At 41.2% G+C, this 26,344-nt stretch overlaps 1 protein-coding gene across 3 annotated transcripts in view; it reads left to right on the forward strand.

Annotated features, from left to right (window-relative positions):
- THOC3 (THO complex 3) overlaps nt 1–26,344 on the forward strand; it is a 41,750-nt gene that overhangs the window by 11,380 nt on the left and 4,026 nt on the right. The window contains exons 4-7 of one of the 3 annotated variants that reach the window (XM_037823149.1): nt 3,476–3,637; nt 3,756–3,856; nt 5,668–5,864; nt 6,453–7,960. In XM_037823149.1, the coding sequence (XP_037679077.1) occupies nt 3,476–3,637; nt 3,756–3,856; nt 5,668–5,831 (427 nt within the window). In that variant the 3' untranslated portion in view covers nt 5,832–5,864; nt 6,453–7,960. Of the gene's footprint in view, nt 1–3,475; nt 3,638–3,755; nt 3,857–5,667; nt 6,411–6,452; nt 7,961–26,344 lie in introns of those variants that run through there. The other 2 variants (XM_037823148.1, XM_037823147.1) reach the window with 2 other exon arrangements.

Here is a 26,344-nt window from a genome sequence, read left to right on the forward strand (position 1 = left end):
TAGTTCTTTGATTTTGGCTCTTCCTTTTTAATATATGCATTTAGTGCCATAAATTTCTCCCTCAGTACCGCTTTTGCTGTATCCCATAGGTTTTGGTATGTTGTGTTCTCATTTTCATTTGTCTCTATATATTTAGCAATTTTTCTTGCTATTTCTTCTTCAATCCACTGATTGTTTAGGAGTGTGTTGTTTAACCTCCAGGTATTTGTGAGTTTTCTAAGTCTCTGATGGTTATTGACTTCTAATTGTATTCCATTGTGGTCAGAGAATGTGCTTTGAATAATTTCAATTTTTTTAAATTTCTTGAGGCTTGTTTTATGTCCCAGCATATGGTCTATTCTGGAGAAAGTTCCGTGAGCACTAGAGAAGAATGTGTATCCTGGTGATTTGGGATGTAATGTTCTATACATGTCTTTTAAATCCAATTCATTTATCAGATTGTTTAGATTTTCAGCTTCTTTACTGGTTTTTTGTCTGGTTGATCTATCTATAGTAGAGAATGATGTGTTGAAGTCTCCCACAATTATTGTGGAAACATCAATTGCTTCCTTTAGTTTTGCCAGTGTTTGACTCATGTATTTTGTGGCACCTTGATTGGGTGCATAAATATTTATGATTATTTCTTGTTGAATTGCCCCTTTTATTAGTATGTAGTGGCCTTCTTTGTCTCTCATAATATCCTTGCATTTAAAGTCTATTTTATCTCAGATTAATATTGCTACACCTGCTTTCTTTTGGCTGTAGCTTGCATGAAATTTTTTTTTCCATCCTTTTACTTTCAATTTCTTTGTGTCCCTGTGTCTGAATCTCTTACATGCAACATATTGATGGTTAGTTTTTTTTTATGCATTCTGCAAATCTATATCTTTTAATTGGGGAGTTTAATCCATTTACATTCAGCGTTACAACCGTGAAGGCATTTGTTGAATCAGCCATCTTATCCTTTGGTTTATGTTTGTCGTAGATATTTTTTTCCTCTCTCTATTAATATCCTTTAACATACCCATACTGAGTCTCTTTAGTACTGAACCTTTCTCTGTGTCTCTCTCTCCTTTCTTTGTTTCTCTGTCGGTAGGGCTCCTTTAGTGTCTCAAGTAGGGCAGGTCTCTTGTTAGCAAATTCTCTCAGCATTTGTTTGTGAAAAATTTAAGTGCTCCCTCAAATTTGAAGGAGAGCTTTGCTGGATAAAGAATTCTTGGTTGGCAATTTTTCTCTCTCAGAATTTTAAATATGTCATGCCACTGCCTTCTCGCCTCCATGGTGCCTGCTGAGTAGTCACTACTTAGTCTTATGCTGTTCCCTTTGTATGTGGTGAATTGCTTTTCTCTTGCTGCTTTCAGAACTTGCTCCTTCTCTTCCATATTTGACAGTGTGATCAGAATATGTCTTGGATTGGGTTTATTTGGATTTATTCTATTTGGAGTTTGCTGGGCATTTATGGTTTGTGTATTTATGGTGTTTAGAAGATTTGGGAAGTTTTCCCCAACAATTTCTTTGAATACTCTTTCTAGACCTTTATCCTTTTCTTCCCCTTCTGGAACACCAATGAGTCTTATGTTTGGACGTTTTATATTATCTGTAGAATCCCTGAGGTCCATTTTGATTTTTTCGATTTTTTTCTCCATTCTTTCTTTTGTTCTTTCATTTTCCATTCTGTCATCTTCCAGGTTACTGATTTGTTGTTCATCTTCCTCTAGTCTTGTACTGTGAGTATCCAGAATCTTTTTAATTTGGTCAGGTTTCTTTAATTTCCAGAAGATTGTCTAGTTTTTTTATTTACTCTTGCACATTCTTTATGTTCTTCTAGGGTCTTCTTGATGTCCTTTATATCCTGTGCCATGCTCTTCTTCATGTCGTTTATGTCCTGTGCCATGGTCTCATTGTTCATCTTTAGTTCTTTGATTAATTGCTCCAAGTACTGTGTCTCCTCTGATCTTTTGATTTGGGTGCTTGGGCCTGGGTTATCCATATCATCTGTTTTTTTCATATGCTTTAAAATTTTCTGTTGTTTTTGGCCTCTTGGCATTTGTTTAACTTGATAGGGTTCTTTTGGAATTTGTAGACCATTTAAAATCCTTGTCTCTAATTTGTAAGATCTACAGCTTCGTGGAGTACTCTTTCTCCCAGCAGGTGGTGTCCGCGAGCCACCTATTCCCCTTAAGCCAGTTCTCCCCCACTTTGTGTTTGTGGTGAGTGGGGGTGTGCGTCTTGTGGGGTCCAATTGGTGTATCAAGCTTGCGTGTGTAGTTGGTGTTGCCCGCCCTGTATATGGGGTGTGTGTCTGGGCGGTCAGGGAGGGGTGGTGGCTCTAACAATCAAATCTCCCTGGTGTTCCTGGAGATTTAAAGCTGCTGCAATAGTCTGATCCTTCAGTTCAGTCCTGCCACAGTTTGTCTCTGCCACTGACCTTGGTGTTGGCGTATGGCCCCTGAGACTTGTGAGTAGATCCCTCTCCCAGGCGGTACACCCCCAGGTCCTCTGTTGAGGGGTGACTGTGCTATGTCACAGGTGAGTGCCATCCCCCCAGGGCAGTTCTGGGCTGCAGGGCTGTGTAGGGAGGCTCCCAGTCTGCTGAAAGAATGGCTGAATGGGGCATGTTAATTCACACTGCTCCACCTTCCCAACTCTGGGACAACCAGCTGAGGGTGCAGGGAAGGCTAATTTTCACACCCGATTTTGTGGTATGTGCGTGTGTTATTGGAAGCACTTCCCATCTCATTGGGTTGTCTGGGACAGCTGTGGGCTCTGGGGCCGGTGACAGACAGGAGTGTTCCCTGCCCACCGGGATGATGGCTGTGAGAGAACACTCCCCTTTTCTTGGGAAGTTGTGGTGTTTGGTGAATTTTCTCAGCCACTGGACTTTTTGCCTTGTGTCTCAGAGCTCTCTTAGTTCTTCTGTTGTCTTGCCTTGCCCAAATTGCAAGTCTTTGAGTCTTTCTGTATTGGGAGATTTCTCTGAACTCAGCAGTTCCACATGTTCATTAGTGTTGTATGAAGTATGTCCAAAGTCAAATTGCTCTGCAGTGTCTGGTCCACGTAGTTCCTGCTTTCTACCTACTGCCCTGGAGGAGTAACTAAAATGTACACCTCACCACTCTGCCATCTTGCCCCGCCTCCACCAATCCATTTTCTTGTGACGTAAAGTGTTATTGTCAAATAGTCTGATGATAACCTAATTTTCTTTTCCTTATAAGACATTTGCCCCTTTTGCCTGGATACCCAAAGTTCTTTCTTTCAAGTCCAGTAATTTTACTAGTATATATCTTGGAGTTGGTTAATCTAGGTTCATATTTTCAAGTATGTGGTATACCCTTTCCATATGTTGCTTGAAATCTTTTTTAAAGAAAGCTTTCTTGAATTATAGTTTTTGGTATTCTGTTGTCCCACTGTGGTTTTCTTCTTCACAGTCTCTTCTATCTTCATAGTGCCACAGTCTTCTTCCTGCAGGCTGATTGCTGTCTGTCTTGTTTGTCAGTTACCCGGAGCTGAAACCTGTGCAGTCCATCAACGCCCATCCTTCCAATTGCATCTGTATCAAGTTTGACCCCATGGGGAAGTACTTCGCCACAGGAAGTGCAGATGCTTTGGTCAGCCTTTGGGATGTGGATGAGTTGGTATGTGTGCGGTGCTTTTCCAGGTGAGCAAACCTGCCAGCACTTTCCTTGTTGGATAAATTAATTTTGTTTCCTCTTAGGTGAAATTGTGTCCTTCTCTTATTGGGGGATTCTAATGTCTCTGCCCTCCCTGTGTTGTAGGCTGGATTGGCCTGTGAGGACCCTCAGTTTTAGCCATGATGGGAAAATGCTGGCCTCAGCATCAGAAGATCATTTCATTGACATTGCTGAAGTAGAGACTGGTAACTAAAGCCCTAGCTACGTTAATGAGAATCTTATGTTTTTCATTCTTGGCCATTAGGACTTTCTTCACTGTCATGTGTTTTCATCTCTGTGCATTATCATGACTTTGTCTCCTTAAATTTGTGTTATAACTGTAACAGTCAGGGAATGAGGCAACAGAGTTAGTAAAGAAAGAGGAAAGTCTGAAGGGAAGTTATTTAGGAGTATATTTTACATTTCATTAACTTTTAATCCTTCCTTTATAATGCAAAATTTTAAATACAGAAAAGTAGGAAAAAGGGAACAGTCTCCTGAGGTCCCACTATCTAACGATCACCTGTTTTTTTAACATCGAACATATTTCTTTCTATCTTTTGCCTATATGTAAATTAAAAAATATATATATATTTATGTTTTTTATTTAGGGAATTAATCAGAGTAGATGTGCTTTGCAAAGCACAATACAAAATAGAAAAATGGCAGTAGAGTATTCATTTTACAAAAAAATTTCCTCAGATTTATTCTTAGTAGTTTATTGTTTTTGGAAATAAGTCCTCTTAGTAAAAGAATCCAAACTGTGTAGAAAACTTCAAAGAATAAAGAAAAAATGCTTGAAAGTGCACTGTTTAAAGAATGCCACTGTTACAAATAACATTGTGGTGAGCACCGTCCCTCATATGGACATGCAGACATGCGGATCCTTTATGTAATCCTGTGTTTGTGTGAAGCAGGGGTTCTCTCCTGCTGCCCTGTGACCTGCAGGCCTCACCTAGCAGCACACTACAGCCTCTTCTCATGCGATGGCCCCCCGAGCTCTCTGTCATTTTAAATGGGGTTTAGTATTCTGTTGAACGTTAAAGAATATACATAACTATTCCCAACTACTAAGCAGCTTCTAATCTTTCCACCACTATGAATAGTGTTCTGATAAGTATTCCTGTGTACTTATTTTTACTCATGTGATCATCGTTTTTGGATAAACCCTTGAAGAGGGATTGCTGGATTCAGAGGGTTCAGATTTTGTGGAAGACCACATCACCTTGCAGAAAGGTTATCTCAGTGTACGCTCTTAGCAGCAGTGCATGAACATGTATGTTTTTCCCATGCCATCTTTGTGCAAGTTTCTTTTAATTATCTGTCTCACCTGAAACATGTAAAATGTGATTTAATTCACATGCGTTCTTGCAGGAATATATCGAGTACAGCTGTGTCGTTTTTTCCAACTAGTTCAGCAAAACAATTTTAATGTGTTTCTTTGTTTTGTTTTCTGTATAACTTAGGTTAAAAATTCAGAGCAAGATCATCAAAGTAATACAAATTACAGTGTTTACAGCATTGTTTTATGTGTAAATGGGGAACAGTAAAATTTCATCATGAGGGAGATAAATAAGTTGTGATATATCTGTAATACATTCGTGCCAAAAGAAAGAGATAGCTTTCTTGATGCTGAAGTTTTAGTAAGTAAGAGCTGCAAGGTATATTACTGAATGAGCAAAACAAGTAGCAGGTCAGTGTACATGATACATTCCCAGTTAGGTAGAGACTAAAGCTAAATTGGTAGAGAAACTTCTGGAAGATGTACCTTAGACTCAGCAAAAGTAGTTGCTATTACATAGCGTACAGTTGTCCTGCCTGTGTTTGGATTCCTGCTCTGCCACTACTGGCTTTTGACCCTCTCTGGCTCAGCATCCTTCTCTGTAAAATGTGGGGAATGATTGTACCTATCTCATAGGATTATTAAGCGGATTAAATGAATTAATGTAGGTAAGTACTTAATAAATGTGGACTCTTATTAATGTATTGATTGGTTTCTCTGCATTGATTTCTGTAGGAGACAAGCTGTGGGAGGTGCAGTGTGAGTCCCCGACCTTCACCGTGGCTTGGCACCCCAAACGGCCACTGCTGGCGTTTGCCTGTGATGACAAAGATGGCAAATATGACAGTAGTCGGGAAGCAGGAACTGTGAAGCTATTTGGGCTTCCTAATGATTCCTAATAGGAGACCCTGGCAGAGGCCTTCGTTTGTGTGGTTAGTTGTATATTAGTCTGTTCTCTTGGAGTTAGTGGGCACCTGAAGTATTTGTAAATTGGTATAAATTTTAAGTCTTTTCTCAGGCTGCTCATTCCAGTTCCTTTCCTGTTTGTTATGTTGGGAGCCTGGTCCCAGTCCTTCCCCATCCCCACCCCTCCAATTTCGGACTAGCCCCTGTAACCTCAGGTTCTATTGCCCTGAGTTATTCAAGAACCTCCTGAAATTCTACTCCAGTCTCTGAGAGTGGTTGCTCTCTCATCTCATTTAGTACTTCTAACTAACCACTTTAGGAGTTGTTGGTCTGCCAGTAGTCCCCACTGCCTGAGGTTTCCTGGCTCCATGAGGGCTCTAGATTGTGACAGAAGCATGCCTTGGTCTCTGGGGAACTCCTGCCTTCTGCGTGTGATGGGTTTTGTTGGGTTTGCTGTTGCTTTGACATTACCAAGTTTGGAGGGGTGGGTAAGGGAGGGTGGGGATGGTGGTAGAGTTATTTTATAATTAAAGAAGAGTCATGTATATAATTTTGAGAATTGAGCGTTTAATAAAACCAATCTAATTCTAGAACTTTTAAATTTTTTATTACAGGGAGATGTTGCAGTCTTGCATTTTTAAAAAACCCCAGAAATAGCTTAAAGATTACTATAATTCTGTCGTTTAATGTCCTAATGAAGAACTCTGTCAAATGCAGGGACAAAGCATGAAGTGCATGGGTTATAGCAATCCTTCTAAGTTGTGTTAAATATCTATGTATGTATACTTTCTTCATTCCACAAAAGATTTGAAGTGGCTTATGACAAGCACTGAGTGAAAAAAATATATAAATGAGAAATGCAAAATCAGAGTAAGGTAAATATAAATTAGAATAGAAAGTTAAGACAGGGGAAAAGAAATAGAATATACAAAGAATGAAGGCCTACTTGAATGACTGAACTAAAAATTGGCTCTTAGCTCCCTGGTGGCAAAGTGAAGAGGGAGCTGAATCAGTTCTCTTATTCTTAGTTTTCAAAAGAAAAACATGCCAGCTTCTTAGGGAAAGCAAAGCTTTTTTTTTGTTTCTTTATTCAAGAAATTGTGGGTTTACAGAACAATCATGCATAAAATATAGAATTCCCATACACCACAGCTATTAACAACTTGTATTGATGTGGAACATTTGGTGCAATTAATGATAGCACATTTTTATAATTGTTCTATTAACCATAGTCAATGGTTTAGAAAGCAAAGCTTTTGTTACCTCTTACCTCAAAAAGAAATGGCCTATATAGGGGATTGTTACATATAAATAATATATTGATTTGTATTGTATTTTAATGTAATCTGGCATAAAAAAGGTAAACAAAATAGAAATATGCCCAAGTAAGTGATGTTTATAGAAAATTTTGGGAAAAGCAGGTAAGTAAAAAGAAAACAATACTGCTAACACCAAGAAATACCCACTATTAGCATTTTGATATGTATCTTCCCAAGAGTTTTCTGTGCTCATGTTTATGTATAAAAATATATGTTTACCTTCATAAACTCTGGAGAAGAAGACAAAGCAATATGGTAAGATACATCATGCACGTTGCTCAGCCCAGTTTTGGTCAGTATTGTAAATAAATTATAATAGATATTTTTAGCTCTTGGGCATTCTCTTTGAGTCTGGTACTGTAAAAAGCATTTTCTATCAGCTGCCTCTCAGTTTTTGTGACAGACCTCTGACATTGGGTATTAACCTCTATTTTATGACCTCAAGGAGTTTAAGTAATTCATTGTTACTCTCTAAGTAACAACATTTAGATCCAGGTTTACTTCAAGACCCATCTGGCTTTTATTAACAATGGGTTACTTGGACTGTACAAATATTGCCATTCCCATTTTACAGATGAGTAAGCCCTTGGTCTGAGATGTTGACTGTTGCTCCAGATTAGTGAGTGGTTAATGGAGCCAGGTCTTCACGCTCAGTAGTGTTTTCTCCAGCCCCAAGAACAGCCTCTGCTTCCTGCCTTCCCTGAAGAATGGTTTTTTTCAATTATAAATCAACTTACCACTTCATTATCTCAGCTGCTCAGTGTTCATAACACTGAGAATAAACTTGGACATGTGCTTTCTTGCTTTTGCATTTATCTGTTCTTTGTATGGTTGCTGCTGTGTTTCTCTATATACTACCTTAGCACTGGAACCAGCTGCCAAGGATTTAGTTTACGTCTTAGTGTTTGAACTGTTCCCTTCTCTTCCATCTATGTGGATTTTTTTCTCCTCTGAATTTGTGTAAAGTAGCAGTCCATGCCACCTATTACTTCAAGAGATTTATTTTAATTTGTGGAATACTTATAGCAACAGGAACACACAATGAGAAAAGAGCTCTAGCTTGTGGCAGCCTCAGTTGACAAGGTCTTGCTGATACCATCTTCTCTGTGCCTTGGCTTCAGAGTCCTGGAGGGACACAGAGGTTGAGTCCCAGCTGGCAAAATGATAGTGTCCTAGACCTGGGGTTCTGTGTTTGAGTGAATTTTCTAGTTTCTCTAGAGCTAGAAGGATGTCATTCAGAGTCACACTTGACTGTTCATTAACTGGTCAGACCAGGCATGACATACAGTTGCTACTCAAAACCCTGGCAAGCCAGAAGGGGTTGGTGAGGTCAGCTGTGGACTAGACTTCAGTTGGCAGGCAGAGTCTGGAATTTGCTGTGCCAATGCCCCATTGCCATGTTCACTACCTATAAAAGCCAGGCTGGAAAATAGGTAAAGATTATGATAATGTCTTGCTGAGATCCTGGTTATCTCTGTGGCCTGAGCTCCAGGGCAGGGTGGACATGTTTATCTTGCCAGAGGTTAAGCGTGTGTGAGAGATATGTATGTATCTTGTGAATTATTCCCCCTACCCTAACTTGTGTGGGGATAGGACTGTACACCTGGGCTCTGGGCAGTGGGCCCACTGTGGGGGATTAGGAAGCTAGAGCAGGGGCTCATCACCAGAGGCAGTTAGATCTAAGGACCCAGAGACAGTTAGCTCCAGGGAAGCAGCTTAGCCAAAGGGTAAGGGGAATCAAGAAAAAGCCAAATCCTGGGGGAACCCAGAGCAATGGGTGTATGTATGTGTGTGTTACGAGCTGGCTGGGGAGTGATGTGGGGGTGGCTCAGTTTAGAGAAGCCAGGAATGGTGTAGACACGCCTTTAAGCCCTTTCCTGTTTTAAAGCTGTATTCTACCTGTTAAAGTCCCTAAGGGCTTTAGTCACAAAGGGATCATGAAATGTGTGCCCTCTTTGGAGGAAAAAACCTCAGAATTAAAAGATTAGCCTTATTTTTCATGTGGGGTGTAGAAATTGTATATATAGAAGTGCTTTGCAAACTCAGAAATGCCTATATGTAACGTCTTTTCTCTCCAACACTAATGCTGTAGAAGTAACACTGGTTTCCTACCGGGACTGAACTTGATTTGAATACTGGCTCCTGCAGTGATTTATCTGAACCCACTTACCTCATCCATAAAGTGAGGATAATTAATTGCCTTCTCCTCTGGTTGTTGGAGAATTAAAGGAGGAAAGTATTTGTCTAGCACACCACCTGGCACACGGGAGATGCTTAATAAATCCCTTTTCCTTGTGGTGGAGCAGCTTCTAATGAGAACACAGGAGCTGTCATCAGTCCATTAGCTTTGTCGGCTAGAAATGTCATAGCTGAGGGAGCCATGTTAATCATTCCAGGGGTAGGTGCTGTGAAGGGGGGAGACTTACCAATCACACCCTAGGCATGGTGGGAGCTTCAGAGGAGAAGAATTATATATGCTTTCTGCTTGCAGTCTGTTTGGCACATGATGATGATGGATATATGTGGATGTGAGCAAGTGGAGCATAACTCAAAACTGTACGCCACTGGGTGAAATAAGAATAGGAGGAGGCTAAAGCTCTTCTTAGGTGCAGTTGCTAGGAAAGGATTGGTTGGAGAGTAGGTGGACTGGTGCAATAAAGTTGATACAAATATAGGGCAGAGATTATTTGAAGATATCTGAGAAGGGGGTGCTGGAGTGTTGAGCAAAGCCAAGGGGGTGGCAGTGTCCTGGGATGTGGAGAAAGTGGTTAGGTAGAATGTGAGACAGGGTTGGAGAGAAAAGGGTGGGGGAGGAGTGTCGACTTGGGACAATTTCAGTTTGGACTGGTTGGTGGTGTGGCCTGGTGTGTAGGGAGGAGATGAATAGACCTGGATTCAAATCCTTGTTCTGCCACCACTAACTTGGAGACTTTGGGCAAATTACTCTACCTCCTTGAGCCTCAGTTTTCTTACCTTTAAAATGTTCATAATAGTAGTACAACTTTGTAAGGGTTAGTCGATGTATAAAATGCCTGGCACTTTGTGAATGTTCAAGAAACAGCAACTGTGACTGTTATATCGGTGCTAACATCCTATTGGAAAAAGCCCCTATCTTAAGGGGCTTTCACTGTCTCCTGGGATCATCACATTTTAAACAAAAGGGAAGGGTTGTAAAGAAGATAGTTTTAGCTGTTTAAAAAAGGGGTGGGATGGGGTTTGGAGAAAATGAATAACACTTTCAAAATATTTTATTTTGAAATAATTTCAAACTTAAAGGTTAGTTGCAAGAAGTAATACCAACCCCATCCAGAATTCCAACATAACCTCATCCAGGTACCCAAATCCACCAACTTTTAACGTTTTGCCACATTTGCTGTTATCATTTTATCTGTCCATCCATTTGACTATCTTTCTATCTTTATTTTCTAAACACTTGAGAGTAGATTGTATATATTTCATGTTCTTTGAACACTTAATACCTCCGTGTACATTTCCTAAGAACAAAAATATCCACTTATGTAAATACCTTAAGTTAGAGTTGTCAAGTTCAAGAAATTTAACATTGATATAAAGTTTACAGTCTGCATTCCAGTATATTCCTTTTGGGCATTTTCTCCTGTAATACATGGTACCGCCTTTAGTTGTTACTGTCTCTAAACTTGTGGAAACATATACAGCATGAACTTTCCTATCTTAGACACTCCACAATTAGTGGAATTAATCACACAATGTTGGGCTGTCCTCACCACCATCCATTACGAGAACTTTCCCATCACCCCAAACAGAAACCCTGTACCCATTACTATTAACTTCCCCTTTTCCTCGTCCCCATCCTGGTAACCTGTATTTTACTTCCTGTCTCTGAATTTGCGTATTCTAGCTATTTCACATATGTGGAATCATATCTGTCCCTTTCTATCTGATAATTATTTCACTCAACCTGATGTCTTCAGGGGTCACCCATGTAGTAACATGTTATCAGAACTTCATTGCTTCTTATGGCCAAAAAAATACTCCACTGTGTCTATATGCACATCTTCATTGGAAAAATGTCTATTCAAGTCCTTCGCTCATTTTGTAGTGAATTAATATTTACTTTTTATATAGCTAAATGATTGCTAATTTACTAGCAGTTTACATTTTTGAAATTGTTGCGCAGATGGAGCCATAAGCTGTTGAACCTCGAGATATCCAGCATCTCAGTTTTTTACCCCTTCTGAGAAGCAGGCCAGGTGTGAAAACACGCCGCTCATTCAGTGGTGTCCTAGTAACAGAGTCACTGGTTACCACTTGTCCCCAGTTGGAATATTGTCAAGTTCTTGTCGAGTTCCTCTCTGGTAATTACTCTTGGAGCTTTCTGTATTGGAAGGGCCACCATGGGTTTGCTAAGAAAGAGGCTTACCAAACTCAACGTTGTTTCCTGACATCTTCTTGAGAATGTTGCTAGAATACATGTCAGGGAAGGGAACATATACAGCAAGGAATGTGTCAGCACATCTCAGGATATCCTTGAGGACTAAAGGAAGTCTGAGCTGGGCACAGGCTGATTTGTACCTAGTCATCAGCTGTACCCAGAGTGTGCATTAAAGTCAACTGGCAAAAAAGTTTCTCTTCTGAAACGAGACATTGTTGTAGAGTTCAGGTTGAAGATTATCAAGCCTATGATTATTGAACATTTATGACAGACTGTCTTCTCCAAAATGATGGCTGTGGTGCTCCACAAAACACATAGCAGCTAGGAATCTCTTGGACTAATCAAACATTGTCTGAGCTCCCTCTGACACTGTTCAAGGGAGAGAGGGATAAATCAGATCCATTTTACAGATGAAAACTGAGATTCAGTGAGGTTAAGTCCATGGTTAAAAATGTCAATACATTAGTTTGAAGCCCATGTTCCTTCCACAGTATTAACGCTTTGTACTTGAGTCTAAAATCTCAACTATTTAAGTTCAGTCTAGTCTAGATGTGGCTTACTAACACAGCTGTAAAGGTTTAGGAGTCTCAGGAGTTGATTTAACAGTTAACACTGGGATTTGTCTGATGCTTTGTGGAAAAGATGTTATGGTGGGCAGAAACCAGAGAAAAGGGAATACTACATTAAGAGAAAGAAGAGTCATCCGACCACTCTCTCAGCACCTACTTGGTATCAGGCCTGAGTTGTGTAGCTCTGTCTGCTACCCCAGGAACCCACAGCTGAGTGTGGAGATGGTTACAATACAGTGTGATGGTGGTTTCATAAAAGAGCAATAATGCATTTCGTGTTTAAAACACTTCAGTGGCTTCCCATTGAATTTTCCCCAGACTTAATCTTCCCCAGGCTGTGTCCTCTTCAGCATATAGGACTTAATTTAGAAGGTCCTCTCTTTGAGAGGTCTTCTCTAACCTCTAATGTAACCTCTCTTGGCCCCTTTGCTACCCAGTTTTATTTTATTCAGCTTTTTTGTTAGCATCAGAAGCTGTTTGTTTGCTTTTTTTGTGAACTTTTCCTCAACTAAACTGCCACTGTCTTGGGGACCTTGTGTGACATGCTCATTGCTCTATCCCCAATCTTTAATACGATGCCTGGTACCACCAAGCAGGTGCTCAATAAATATTTGTCAAGTAAATGAATGCATGATGAAAGGAGTTCATTTTGAGCAAAATGCCAATCAGACTGTTAATAGTTGCCCTTGCAGTGGGTAGAATGGAGGAGGGAAAAGCAGGGTAGGAGAGGGGTAAGAAAAGTAATTTACTAAATCCAGGGAATAAAAGACAAGCTCTCATTTAACCTTCACAGTGACCTAGAGAGGTAGGTGTTTTAGTCTCCAATTCACAGAATAGGAAACATACTTAAATTCATTCCCTTGCTCAAACCATACAGTTATGAGATGGAAAAGCAGGATCCAAACCTCTGTGTTTGGCTCCAAAGCCCATGTCCTTTCTCACAGACAGTTTCTCGACCCTGTCTGTATGCTAGAGTCACTGATGTTCGGGTCCCACTCCAACCAAACTCCTGAGGGATCCAACACTCCTGCTGCTTCCTCAGTCTGTGGGAAGGACAGTGGTGGCATAGAAGTGGCACAGGGGTGCTTAGGAGTGTGAGGAAGGTGGCTTCTCAAGGAGGTGTTGGAGTTGGTCCTTGATGGGAGGGTAGGAATGTGCCAGGCAGCCCTTGGAGGAGGGCATGTGGGCAGAGGGGCTGCCCTAGGCAAAGGCACGGAGACATGAACCACCCTAGCCTGGTGTGGCTGACAAGGAGCCAGGGCCGTGGAGGTGGTTGATGGGCTTTCCTTTAATGGTCCTTGCATCCACAAGTGGTGACCCAAGCTTCTGGACTCTTCTACCTTGTCTGTCATGGTCCTACTCATCTCTTTTCTGGGTGTGATCACCTCAGGACCTCCCAGGGCTTTGACCTCTCCCAGTTTGTGTCCCACTGTAATTAGGGTCACAGAGAAGGAGGTCAAGACTGGGATTTGCCCATAGGGGCATTTTGAATGGAAGCAGCTGGACCTCAGTCTGGTTGCTCCATTTAAGAGCTGAACTTGTATGGGGAAGCTTACCCTTGTTTGGAAGTCAGAGCTTGCAGGCGTGAGGCCCTGGCCCAGCTCTGTAACCAGTTGGGCCCTATTTGGCTGGGAAGCACTTGGGCTGAGGTATCATCTTGGCTTTGCTGCTTGCTGGCTGCATGAACGTGGACACGTCTTGTAATCTTTCTGAGCTTCAGAGTGATGGGATTTCCCCATAGTGAGGAATCCGTGTCATCAGGCGTGTCAGTTCCTAGTGGAGAGCTCTCACACACACAGGGTGCTCAGTCAGAGTGAGGTTCCCTCTCCCTGCAAGCCAGCTTCTCATGGATTTGGGGAGGGGTGATGAGAGTGAAGCTAGAGAAGTAGATTGGGGCCACTGTGAGGGCTTGGCTGCCATGCTAAGGGGTTAGACCAAAGGCCTGGCAGTAGGGTTTTAAGTGTGTTAAGCAGTGATGAGTTGTGCTCTAGGAAGATAGAACCTGGACAACATGGAGAGGTGATGTTTCAGACAGTTCATGGAACGGTATGCTATAGTGCAGAGCTCTCAAGCTGGGGTGCATCTGAAACCTGTGAAGGGCCTGTTAAAACACAGTGAGCTCTGTCTTATTCACATTGAGGTATCCCTGGGGTTGCTCATGCTGCTGGTGATGTGGTTGGGGGACCTGGGCGTGGTCCAGGGTGCTGCTGAGTTTACATTTTAGCTCTTCCACTTGTAGTTAGCTGTATGGCTTTGGGCAGTTCTTTTATCTCTCTGAGCCTCAGTTTCCGCATCTGTAAAATGGGGATACTACTCATTTCCCAGGGATGTAAGATGTCAATGAGATAATGTGTAAGGATTTAGCACAATGCCTGGAAGACAGTATTCAGTAGGAGGTTGTTTCATTTTTATCAGTGAGGAGGCTGTTGTGGAAGTCCAAGAACCAGTTGAAGGAAGGACAGTACTAGGCCATTGGCTGAGGGATAGGGAGGAGAGGATCTGGTTTCTCCCCCAACTCAAAGCCCTCTGATCTTCCCTCCTTGAAGACTCCCTTAATTAAAATCTGCCTGCTGATCCCTGTTTGGCCACTGGAGGGCAGTGGAGCCAAGGCCACAGGTGGAATGCTGCACTCCTGGTTAAGTTGGGGCTGCTTTGTGCATCCAGCCTTCCTTCCCCTGTTCTGAAGCCTGACTGCGTATTTGCGTTGGACTGCACCCTCCCTCCTTGCTCTGTGTCCTTGCTGATGCTTTTGGAAAACACTTCGCATTGCAGAGCACCACTGAGTTTCTGCTTGTCGTGTGGCCCAGGATTAGTCGTGGCTGAAGCTTCCTGGTTTGGGCAGCTGTGTTTATTTCTCAAGGGCTCAAGGGGCTGCGAACATGGGGCCCTGCGGGTGCAGCTCTACAGAGCTGTGGGTGAACCACAGTTGCTCTTCTGCTGGTTCAAAACATGGGACCTGTTCGGTCTTGCATTCCTCCCCTGCTTCCCAGCCTTTGTCTGCACCCATCCTGTGGGTGGAGGAATAAAGGGAATTCCAAATCCTTAATCCGTTTTGTAGTCTGGTGGGAAGCAGGGCTTTCTAGGGGCCTGAAAAACGGTGCTGGTTGAATCATTTCAAAGAAGTGCGGGTGCTTTTGCAAGGTCATAGAATGTGGTGAGGGAAAGAAGAAATAATGAACGGAGCCAACGACAGCCACCTCCATTTAGTGACTGTGTGCTGTGCCCAGGTGCTGTGCTAAGTGATTTTCACATAGTGGTTCTTTTAACACTAACATCCTTATGAGGTGTTAACTGATCCCGAGGAAACTGAGACAGTAATATGCATAGGATGGTGCTGTTAGGAATTAAGACCAGTCTGTCTGACTCCAAATCTGAGGTCTTTCCTTCAAAAATAATGGGCATGGTTGATTCCACTTTTAACCAGGCTCTTTCCAGAAGTGGGGTCAGGAGATTTGGAAGGAGAAGGCTATCATTAGGTACACATAGCACAGTGTACCAGTCAAGAGACTGGGTGTGAAGCCAGGTTGCCTGGGTTCAAGTTCTGGCCCTGCCATTTACCATCTCTGTGACCTTGGGCAAATTATTTGACCTCTGAGCCTCAGTTTCTTCATCTATAAAATGGGGATACCTCTGTGGTTTACTCTAAGAGTTGAATTAGTAAATGTAAAGTGCTTATATCAGTGTCTGGCACAAAGTAATAAACCTTTAAATGTTAGCTATTATTATGATTATCATGACTATTTTTAGTCATTACAATAAATAAAATGTTAAATAAGATGTAAAATTTACATCTGTGTTTTCAGTGCTAGGCATATACTAGGCGTTGGTGAATGTTTATTGAATGAAATGATCCCTTGGATTCAGAAAATATTTTCTAAGCTGTGGAGGATGGCAGGTGCTGAATCCATTTCAGACCCTGTTCTCAGGACTTCTCAGTCTGGAAGGCAGTCAGGCAAGGACACTATTGTACAAGGAAGAGGATGGGCAGAGAGGAGCAGAACCTTCCTTAGAGTCCCTATGTGGCTGAGAGCACTATTAGAGTGGGGTGGGGGCTGTGGACCCATTTCAGAGGAGGTGGCCTCTGAATTAGTCCTTGAAAGATGCCTGAGGGAGGAGAGGAGGGTGGACTGGGCCAGGGGGATCCTTGAGTTGATCAGCATGTTTATGCAACAAATATTCATGAAGCTTGGTTGGAGCCAGGCATTGAGATTGGTGGTGACTTGGATATAGTCCCTGCCCTCAAGTGACTGGGGTCTAGTGGGGCAATGGCCAAGGAAACGAGTGAGGATAGTTCAGTGTGATGAGGGGGTAGTGTTGCCTTGGAGCCTTCTAGGTACAGGTGGGAGGCACTCCACTCGGGCTGGCTTGAGCAGAGAGGAAACTCATCAGCTCCTGCCCCTGGAGTCTATTCAGGTACTACTAGATCAGGGTGACAAGAGACATCCTTAGGAAACCATCTCTCTCCATCTCTTGTCCATGCTTTTTCTTTGTGTTAGCTTCACCCTCTGGCAGACTGTCCCTTTGTGGTGTCACAGGCCCCTCCCAGAGGCTCCAGTTTATATTTTACCAGCTCAAGGATCCCACCAGAAGAAAACTTTCTCAATAGTTTCCTCTAGCATTGTGAGATTGAGTCTCACTGGATATTTTTGGTCACATGCCTGTCTCTGAAGGTTCACTGTGGCCAGGGCATCATCTGCCTACCCCAGCAGAGGGCCGGGGGGAGACAGAGTATCAGTCCCTCCTGAATCACGTGGACTGAGGTGACCTGAGTGGGGTGGGTGGTTTGAGTCCCTAAAGAAAATTCAGATGCTATCATCAGAGACCAGCAGAACAGATGTTTAGGCAAAATCATAGATGTCTACTACAGCTACCATGTGGGAACAGAATAACCAGTTAAAAGTCCTGGCTTGGGACTGCAGTTCCTGGTGATGGAATCACCTTTTCACCATTTCCAAATTGTGGGACTATGGCTCGGTCAATTCACCATAAGTTTGAGCCTTGATTTCCCCATCTACAAAATGGGAGTGATGAGTGTATCCATCTCCAGCATCAGTGACTTGAATCAAATGTGAAAATGCATTGCAAAGTGAACAGGCAAACTCCAGCAGATGTCACTGCATTTTATTGTGGCATGATCTATAAAGTCTTTGGATTCTTATCTGACCAGTTTCAGTGCAGATGTCCCCAGGGAGGCACCTGGGCTTAGCAGAAAGAGCCAGACTCCCTGGGTTCACATCCTAAATCTGCCACTTAATGCCTACAGTTCTCCTCCATGAAGTGAATATCTCCATTCCTGCCTCACAGTGTGGTTGTGAGAGGTGATGAGGTGATATATAGAAAGTTCTGGCACATATCAGTCTGTAACTAATGATAGATGTTGTTCTTGGTACAGTTATTACTCCAGAGCAAACCAGGAGTCCAGGTGCAACTCTAATAGGACAAACCACGTGGGCTGTGAACAAACAGCCATCCTGCTGGATAAAAGGTGCATTTGGCTGGCAGCCCTGGGAAGGCTTTGTGTAGCCCCAACATGAATTGGGTACAGCCTCGCTGAGGTTAATGTTTCACTATTAATTACCCCGCAGGCTCTACTATCAGCCTGTCTTTCATTTCTGCTACAATGCTTTCAGCCCGACAGTTTTAACAGAATGTTATCTGGAGTGTGTTAACTCTTCTCCCCCATTGCTGGCAGAGATCTGGGACCAGCTCTACAGAAGGACAACTTGTAAGTAAATACACATTTGCTTAAATGTAGCCTCTCCTCCCATTCCATAGCCTTATCTTAGTTTTGGGCAGCTTCAAATCAGGGAGCCAAAGAGTGTTTAGAAAAGATCTTTGGAATCATTTAATCCAGCCTACACATTTTATAGAAGAGTAAATTAAATTAAGGGAGTCTACCGAGAGAGCTAGTAATCCAGTCTTCTGACTCATAGTTCAATACTGTCTCCTCAGTAACCCAGTGCTTCAATCATTCATTCACTGCTTCAACGACATATTGCACATCTACCTACTCTATTCCATACCTTTTCTGGGCACTGTGAAAACAGAGATGAATAAGAAACAATCTCTGCCCTTGAAGTTCTCATGATTTCTCCATCTATTCATTCATCCATCCTCCCATCCATCTCTTTGCTCTCCATCTGTCTATCTGGCTTTTCACTTCTCTGCATCTGTCTATCCATCCATCCATCCATTTGTATGTCTATGTTTCTACCCATTTCAGCTGTCTGTCCATCATCCATCCATCTCTTTATTGTATCCTCTGCTTATCTCACCAAACATCCGTCCATCCATCTACCCACCCACCTATCATCTGTCTTTTCATCAGTCTAGTTCTCTCTTCCCATCAATGCCTTAATGTGTCCATATATCTCTCCATCCATCCATCCAGCCATCACTGTGTCTGTATAGCCCCAAATACTGTTCTGGTGCTAGGAATTTGGTTAAGTAAAAAACAGTCTTTGCTCTTAATACTTTCACATTTAATAAGGGAGGACATACAGAAAGCCATCTCTAAAGTGTGTATAAAGGGCTCTGCTTGTATACAGAGAATACAGGGAAGAACCTTCTAGGCTGATGGAACAGGGGCAAAGGCATGAGGAAGCCTGGAGGATTTGGTAGGGGAAGGATTTCTATTTCATTTGATGACTCCATCATCAAGAGAGTTCATCGAAAGCCATTTTGAAGGGACCTTGAATGCCAGACCTGGAGCTAGAATGTCAACTGTGGGTGTTGGAAAACTGCTGCAGGGTTTTCAGCAGGAATGACATAGATCAGTGAGTGATTTACAAAGATCAGTCTAGGGAGTGGATTAGAGAGAAAGAGACTAGACACATGAGGAGTGTTTAAATCCTGTTCTAATAGATCTAGTGAGGGTTGACATTGTGGCCTGAATGAAGGTATTGACAGTGGAGATAGGTACTAGGGGGCAGGTTTGAGTGACATGTGGAGGAAGATGTAACAGGACTTGAATGGTGAACTATCATATGTGGATCCTGATGAAGAGGGAAGAGTTAGAGAAGACTCTGAGATGTCTGACTGGGTGACATGTGACAATGCCACTCATACAGAAGGAAGAATGTGTGTGTGTGTGTGAAGTAAGGTGTTCAGTTTTAGACATGTTGCTTTTGAGGTGTCCATGAGATAGCTGGGGGGACACCTAGGATGCAGATATTTATAAAGATCTGGAGCTTGTCAGAGATGGGGCCAGGAGAATGTTTATGTGTGAAGAGTAGATTGAACACAGAGCAGCAGACAAAAAAAGTGGAATGGAGGCTGGGGCCTAGACATATTGGAAGGAACAGGAGTTCTAGACTGTAGCAGCTGTCCCAGAGAGGGAGAAGAGGGAGTCTTAGAACAATGTGGATTTTGATAATTGTAAGATGTTAAATTAGGAGAAGCTGGATGATGGGCTTTTGGAAGCTATCTGTGCTGTCTTTGCAACTGTCTTAGTTTTCCAGGCTGCTATGACAAATACCACACTATGGCTGGCTTAACCAATGGGAATTTATTGTCTCACAGTTTTGGAGGCTAGACGGCTTGCTTCCTCCTGGAGTCGGTAGTGTTCTGGCTGGTGGGCAGTCCTTGGGTTCCTTGGCTTTGCCATCACATGAAGATATCTTCTCCTTTCTCTTCCAGATTCCATGGACTTCCAGTTTTTTCTCCAGGTGGCTTTCTTTTTGTAAAGACTCCAGTAATAGGATTAAGGCTCAACCTCATCCAGTTGGGCCCCACTTTAACTAAAAACAACTTTGAAAGATCCTGTTTACAATGGGTGCAGTAGGGCATCCTTTATACTTTATGAAAAATCCACATATGTGTAGATCTATTTCTTGACCCTCTTTTCTGTTCCATTGATCTGTGTGGCTATTTTGATGCCAATGCCACACTGTCTTGATTAATGTAGCTTTATAATAATTCTTCAAATCTTAGTCATCCAACTATGATCTTTTGCAGTTTTTTTTGCTTGTTTGTTTTTTGAGTATATGTGTGGCTATTCTAGTTCCTCGTATTTCCATATTAATTTTGGAATTAGTTTGCCAATTTGTACAAAAAAAAACTTCCTGTTATTTTGATTGGGATTGTGTTGAACATACAGATCAATTTGGGGAGAATTGACATAGTAATAACATTGAGTATTCTGACCAAATAACAAGGTATATGTCTCCATTTATTTAAGTCTTTTAAAATTTCTTTCAGCAATGGTTTACAGTTTTTAGTGTATAGGTCTTGTACATCTTTTGTCAGATTTTCCCATGTTTCACATTTTAAATGGTATTTTAAATGGCATTTTAAAAGTTTTTAATTTGTGAAGGTTTTTTGTATGTGGAAATACAATTGCTTTAGTGTATCGATCTTGTATCCTGCAAGCTTGCTACTAGTTTTTTGGTAGGTTCTCTTAGATTTTCCACATAGATGAATAAAGACAGTTTACTTCTTCCTTTAGAAATCAGATGCCTTTTATGTCTTTTTATTGCTTTATTGTACTGACTACAACATCCAGGACAAAGTTTAATAGATTTGGTGAGAGCAGATGTCCTCCTCCTTTTCCTGGTATTAGGAGAAAAGCATTCAGTTTTTCACTATTAAGTGTGATGTTAGCTGTATGTTTTTTTACGTATGCCTTTTATCAAGTTAAGTAAATTCCTTTCCATTCCTGGACTGCTGAGAAGTTTTATCAGAAATGGATGTTTGTTTTTTAAAAATGATTTTTGTGTCTTTTATTAGGTGTGTAAAAATGTTTCGATTTTTATATCCTTTGATGAATTGACTCTTTATCATTATGAACTTACCTTATCTTTGATGATATTCTTGTTCTGAAGTCTACTTTTTCTGATGCTACTATAGCTATTCCAGCCTTCTTTTGATTCATTTTAACATGGGATATCATTTTCCATTCTTTTTATTTTAACCTATTTGTGTCTTTATATTTAAAGTCTGTTTCTTGTAAACAGCATACAGTTGTCTTTTTTTTTTTTTTTTTTTTTTTTTTTTTTTTTTTTTTAATGCAGTCTGTCTATGTCCTTGCCTTTTAATTGGGATGTTTAGACCACTTACATTTTTTAATGTAATTTTATTGAGATATATTCACAAACCATATCATCCATTCAAAGTATACAATCAGTGGTTCACAGGATCATCACATAGTTGTGCATTCATCACCATAATCAGTTTTAGAACATTTGCATTACTCCAGAAAAAGATAAAAAGAAGAAAGAAAACTCCATCCCTTACCCCTTATCCCTCCCCTTCCCCCACCCATTGATTCCGAGTATTGCACTCTACCCAATTTTAAGACTAACAAAAGGGTAGTAGACCACTTATATTTAATGTGATTATTTATGTGATAATTATTAAGTCTAACATCTTGCGATTTGTTTTCTATTAGTCACATATGTTATTTGTTCCTCTTTCTGGATTACTTTTCTGGATAAATTTTTTGGATTAATTAATTTTTTATTATTCCAGTTTATTTCCTTTGTTGGCTTATTGTGTATAAATTTGTTATGTTATTTTGATGGTTGCTCTAGGGTTTATAGTTTTAACTTACCACAGTCTTCTTCAAGTACTATTACACTACTCCACTTTTAGTATAAGAACCTTACAATAGTATATTTCCATTTCTTCTCTGAACTTTATGTTATTGTTGTCATGCATTTGACTTATACATAGACCATAAACCTCACAAAACATTGTTATTTTTGTTTAAATAATTAATTATATATTAAAGATATTCGAGTAATAAGAAAAACAGTAAATTTATTTATCCATGTAGTTGCCATTTCCAGGGTTCTTCATCCTTTTGTGTAGAACAGTATTTCCATCTAGTATCATTTTTCTTTTGCCTAAAGGATTTCCTTTAACATTTGCCTATTTAGTTTTTTTTAAGGCATGGTCAAATAAGCCCCTGTTCATGTTATTCAAATAATTTGGTTTTCTTTTTCTTTTGTGAAACAAACTGAGTAGAACCAAGGAGGAATCAAAGAAAACCTCATATATTCTTTTTAAATAGATTCTTTGAATTCAAAGTGATGTTCAGTGGGTGATAAATTCTTTCAGTTGTTTGTCTGAAAATCTCTTTTTTTTTTTTTTGCCTTAATTTTTAAAAGATATTTTTGCTGGGTATAGGATTTGAGGTTTACTTTTTTTTCCTTTTAGTACTTTAAATATGTTGCTCCATTGTCTTTCTTCCTGCTTGCATTGTTTCTGATGAGAAATCTGCCTCATTCTTATCCTTGTTCCTTTGTATTTGACATTCTTTTTTTCTGTGACTGCTTTAAGATCTTCTCTTTATTATTGGTTGGTTATTAAGATGTGCCCTGGTGTTGTTTGCTTGATATTTCTTGTTATTGGCATTTGTTGAACTTCTTGGATCTGTGGGCTTATAGTTTTTATTAAATTTAGAAAATTTCAGACATTAATTCTTTTTTCTTTCCCTTTCTTTTTTCTTTTGCCCACTAGAATCTAAGCTCCATGAGAGCAGGGACTTTGTCTTTTTCCGTGCTGCATCTGCAGTGCCATGAACAGGGTCTAGCATGTAGTGTAGGGATTGGTAAGTATTTGTTGAATGAACAATTGAATGTTGGTTGTTCTTTTCAGCACTTGGACCAGACATTATTTCTTCTGTCCAGCACCCTCATCTTCAGGAGCTCCAAATGTATATTAGGCTATTTGAAATAGTCCCCTAGTTTACTGACACTTTTTAAAAAAAGTCTTTGTTTCCTCTGTGTGTAATTTTGAACAGTTTCTATTGTTCTGTCTTTAAGTTCATTACTTTTTCTTCTGCAGTGACTAATATACTGTTAATCCTATCCAGTATATGTTTCATTTCAGACATCGTAGTTTTGATCTCTAAAAGTTCAATTAGAATCTTTAAAAAACTTATATATCTTCCATGTGTCTACTTAACTTTTTGAAAATGTGGAGTAAGGTCATAGTAACTCTTTTATTGTCTGTCTTTGCTAGTTTTAACATCTGCTTTGATTCCAGGTCAGTTTTTGCTCCATTTTTCTCCTCATTACCGTTCTATTTTCTGCTTCTTTTCATGCCTGTTAATCTCTTATTGGATACCAGACATTGTGAATTTTACCTTGTTGTTTGTGGCTATTTTAGTGTTCTGAAAAATATCCTTGAGATTTGCTTTGGAAAGAGGTTAAATTGCTTAAAAACAATTTGAGTTTTTGAAGTCTTGCTTTCAAGATTTGTTGTGTGAGACCAGAGCTGTGTTCAGTATAGGGCTAATAACTGCTCACTGCAAAGACAAGACCCTGGGAGTATTCAACCCAATGTCCTATGAAACGTGAAGCTTTACAGTCTAGCTGGTAGGAACAGGCGCTGTTCCTGGTCCCGTGTGATTACCAGAAACTGTCCCCTCTACTCCTCTGAGATGATTCTTTCCCTGGCCTCAGGTGGTTTCCTCACAGGCACTGCTCAGTACTCTGTTGGATGATCAAGAGGGCACCCTCCAGACATTTCTAGAGTTCTCCTTCTGTGTAGCTCTCTCCCCTGCAGTATCTGTCCTGCCTACTCTGAACACCTTAAGTCTCTCCAGATGCTAACTCTGTCTGCCATCCTCTGCCTCAGTTTCACTCACTGTCTCACAGCCTGGATTCTTTCTCCAGGGAGTAAGGAGAAGCAATCGTAGGGCTCGCTCTGTTTTCTGTCTTGTAGAGATCATTATTCTTTGTTGCCTAGTATCCAGTGTCTTGAAAACTGTTGTTTCACACTTTTCTCCTGGATTTGTTTTTTTTCTGGTGGCAGGGTGAATATGTTCCATGTTGGTCAATGTATTCCCTGTTTATTATATCTTTTTTTTTCCTTCAAAATCTACATTAGAAGAAACCTTCCTCTGCAACAACAAACTAAGAACTTGATAAAGTGTTTCTATCATCTGTGATTGCTCTGCTTCTGTGAGGAGGGTAGCGTGTCATGCCCATTGTGCAGATAAGGGAACAGAGCCTCAGAGAGGTGAAGAGACTTGTCCAAGGCGTCACAGTCATAAGAGGCAGAGCCAGGAATGAGCCCACATCCCTGCTACACCATGCTGCCCTTGTGTTCACGGGAGGGGAAACAGAGACACATGAAGGAAGGGTTGGTATACATTTTAAAAAGTGTTTCTGTGGGAGGGAGAATGGGCTCAGAGAGTAATAGTCCCAAGGTCACAGTGCTAATGAGAGGGGGAGGTTGGACAGGATCATGGGTCTCTGTGAATGGTCTTTCCCCATCCTAACCCACTTCAGAGAAGGGGAGGGTATCTAATACATCCTATTAGGCAAAAAGTTGGGCTTTTTGCCAGAGCTGTGGAGTTGGGGATGTGAAACTTGGCCTGGCTTTATGGCAGTTGTGGTGGGGCACTGGCTAGAGGGAGCAGGGTTGGGGATGGATGGAGAGTACCCACTGCTCAGCAGCAAGGGGTGTGTGGAACGGTGGGGAGAAGGTAGGGAGCACCAGAAGGCAGAGGGTGGGTTTGTGGGAGCTGTGGGTGGAAGGTGTGGCACCAGCAGCAGGGGCGTAGCTTCAGATGGTTCCCACTGTCTCCTGGCTTGTCTTGACTGTCACAGCTCCTTCCCCTCCCTGAGTGAGAAAGGTGAGAAAATAAAACAATGAAGCCGTGAACAGATGAGGTGTTAGGGAGCCAGCTTGCTAGGGTGGGCAGCACAGATGACGGGTGGGCAGGGAGGTAGTGGGAGGTGAATGCACAGATCTGAGCACTGAGATGCTGGAGTGGTGGGAGCTCAGCCTGGGGTGCAGATCTGTGAGTGGTGGTGCTGGTGCGTGTCAGCCCCCCTACCCCCCAGGGACAGGTGATCCCTGGGAAGGAGGTGTGTGGTCTTTTCCTGGACCATGGGGAAAGCTCTGAAATGTTACTGGAGCATTTATTTTGAACAAGATTTCCTTTAGACTAGGGTTTTTAGTGTGGAATGGAATTGCACATAAAAGCTACCATTTATTAAGTGCCTTCAATATGGTCAGAACCCATTTCTATAGCATCAGCTCACTGCATTATCACAATTACCCTGTGAGGTGGGTACCATTATTAACTTCAGTTTACAGTGAGGAGTCTGGGTCTCAGGGAGGTGATGACTTGCTCAAGCACCCTCTGCTTTTTTTTTTTTTTTTTTTTTTTTAATGAGAGAGATGTTCGTGAGGAGCCAGAGCCTACTGAGGTAGAACTTACCAGGAATTTTTTTTTTTGTTATTAATCATTGATAGATTTTCTTTGATATAGGACTATTCAGATGATCTGTTTATCTTTGTGTGAGTATTGATAGATTGTGTCTTCCAAGGAATTGGTTCATTTCATCTGAGTTGTTAAATTTGTGGGCATAGATTACTGATGCCCTTTGCATTTTTTCTTTTGGTGTTTGATTTCAGTAGTTTCTATTGCTATATCTTCAAGTTCACTAATCTTTTCTTCTGCAACATCTTATCTACTGTTAATCTCATCCTGTGTATTTTTCATCCCTAGACGTTTGATGTGGGTCTTCTTTATATCTTCCCTGTCTCAACTTAACTTTTTTATCATTTGGAGTAGTTAGTATAACTTGTTTAATGTCCTCCTTCTTTGCTAATTCTAACATGTCAGTTATTGGTCAGTTTTGAGTTACTGATTATCCTCATTATGATTTGTGTTTCCCTGCCTCTTTGAATCTTTGATTGGATGCCAGATGTTGTGAATTTTACCTTGTTGGGTGCTGGATATTTTTGCATTCCTATAAATCTTCTTCGTCTTTGCCCTAGAATGCAGTTAAGTTACTTGGAAGGAGTTTGATTTTTGGGAATCTTGCTTTTATTATTAGTTAGGAAGGTCTAGAACAATGCTTAGTCAGGGATTAGTTATTCCCCATGACTAAAGCAAGACCCCTGTGAATACTCTACCCAATGCTCCAGGAATTTTCAGGCTTTCCAGTCTGGCTTGTGAAAACAAATACTGTTACCTCTACTCCTTTCGGATGGTTCTTTCTACAGCCTTAGGTATTTCCTTACATGCATGTACTCATCAAGTATTCTGATGTGTCCTTGAGAGGGACCCTCTGCAAATCTCTGGGGTTCTCTCTTGGGGCAGCTCTCTCCTCTCTGGTTCTCTGTTCTAGGAACCCAGGCTGCCTTGGTCTGTCTTGACTGTCAGCTCTATTTCCTCAATTCAGGGAACCTGCTAGGTTCTGCCTCAGTTCCCCTCCCTGGGCTGCAGCCTGAAACTCTTT

This window comes from Choloepus didactylus (genome assembly GCF_015220235.1).
Source record: "Choloepus didactylus isolate mChoDid1 chromosome 11 unlocalized genomic scaffold, mChoDid1.pri SUPER_11_unloc1, whole genome shotgun sequence".
Classification (NCBI taxonomy): domain Eukaryota; kingdom Metazoa; phylum Chordata; class Mammalia; order Pilosa; family Megalonychidae; genus Choloepus; species Choloepus didactylus.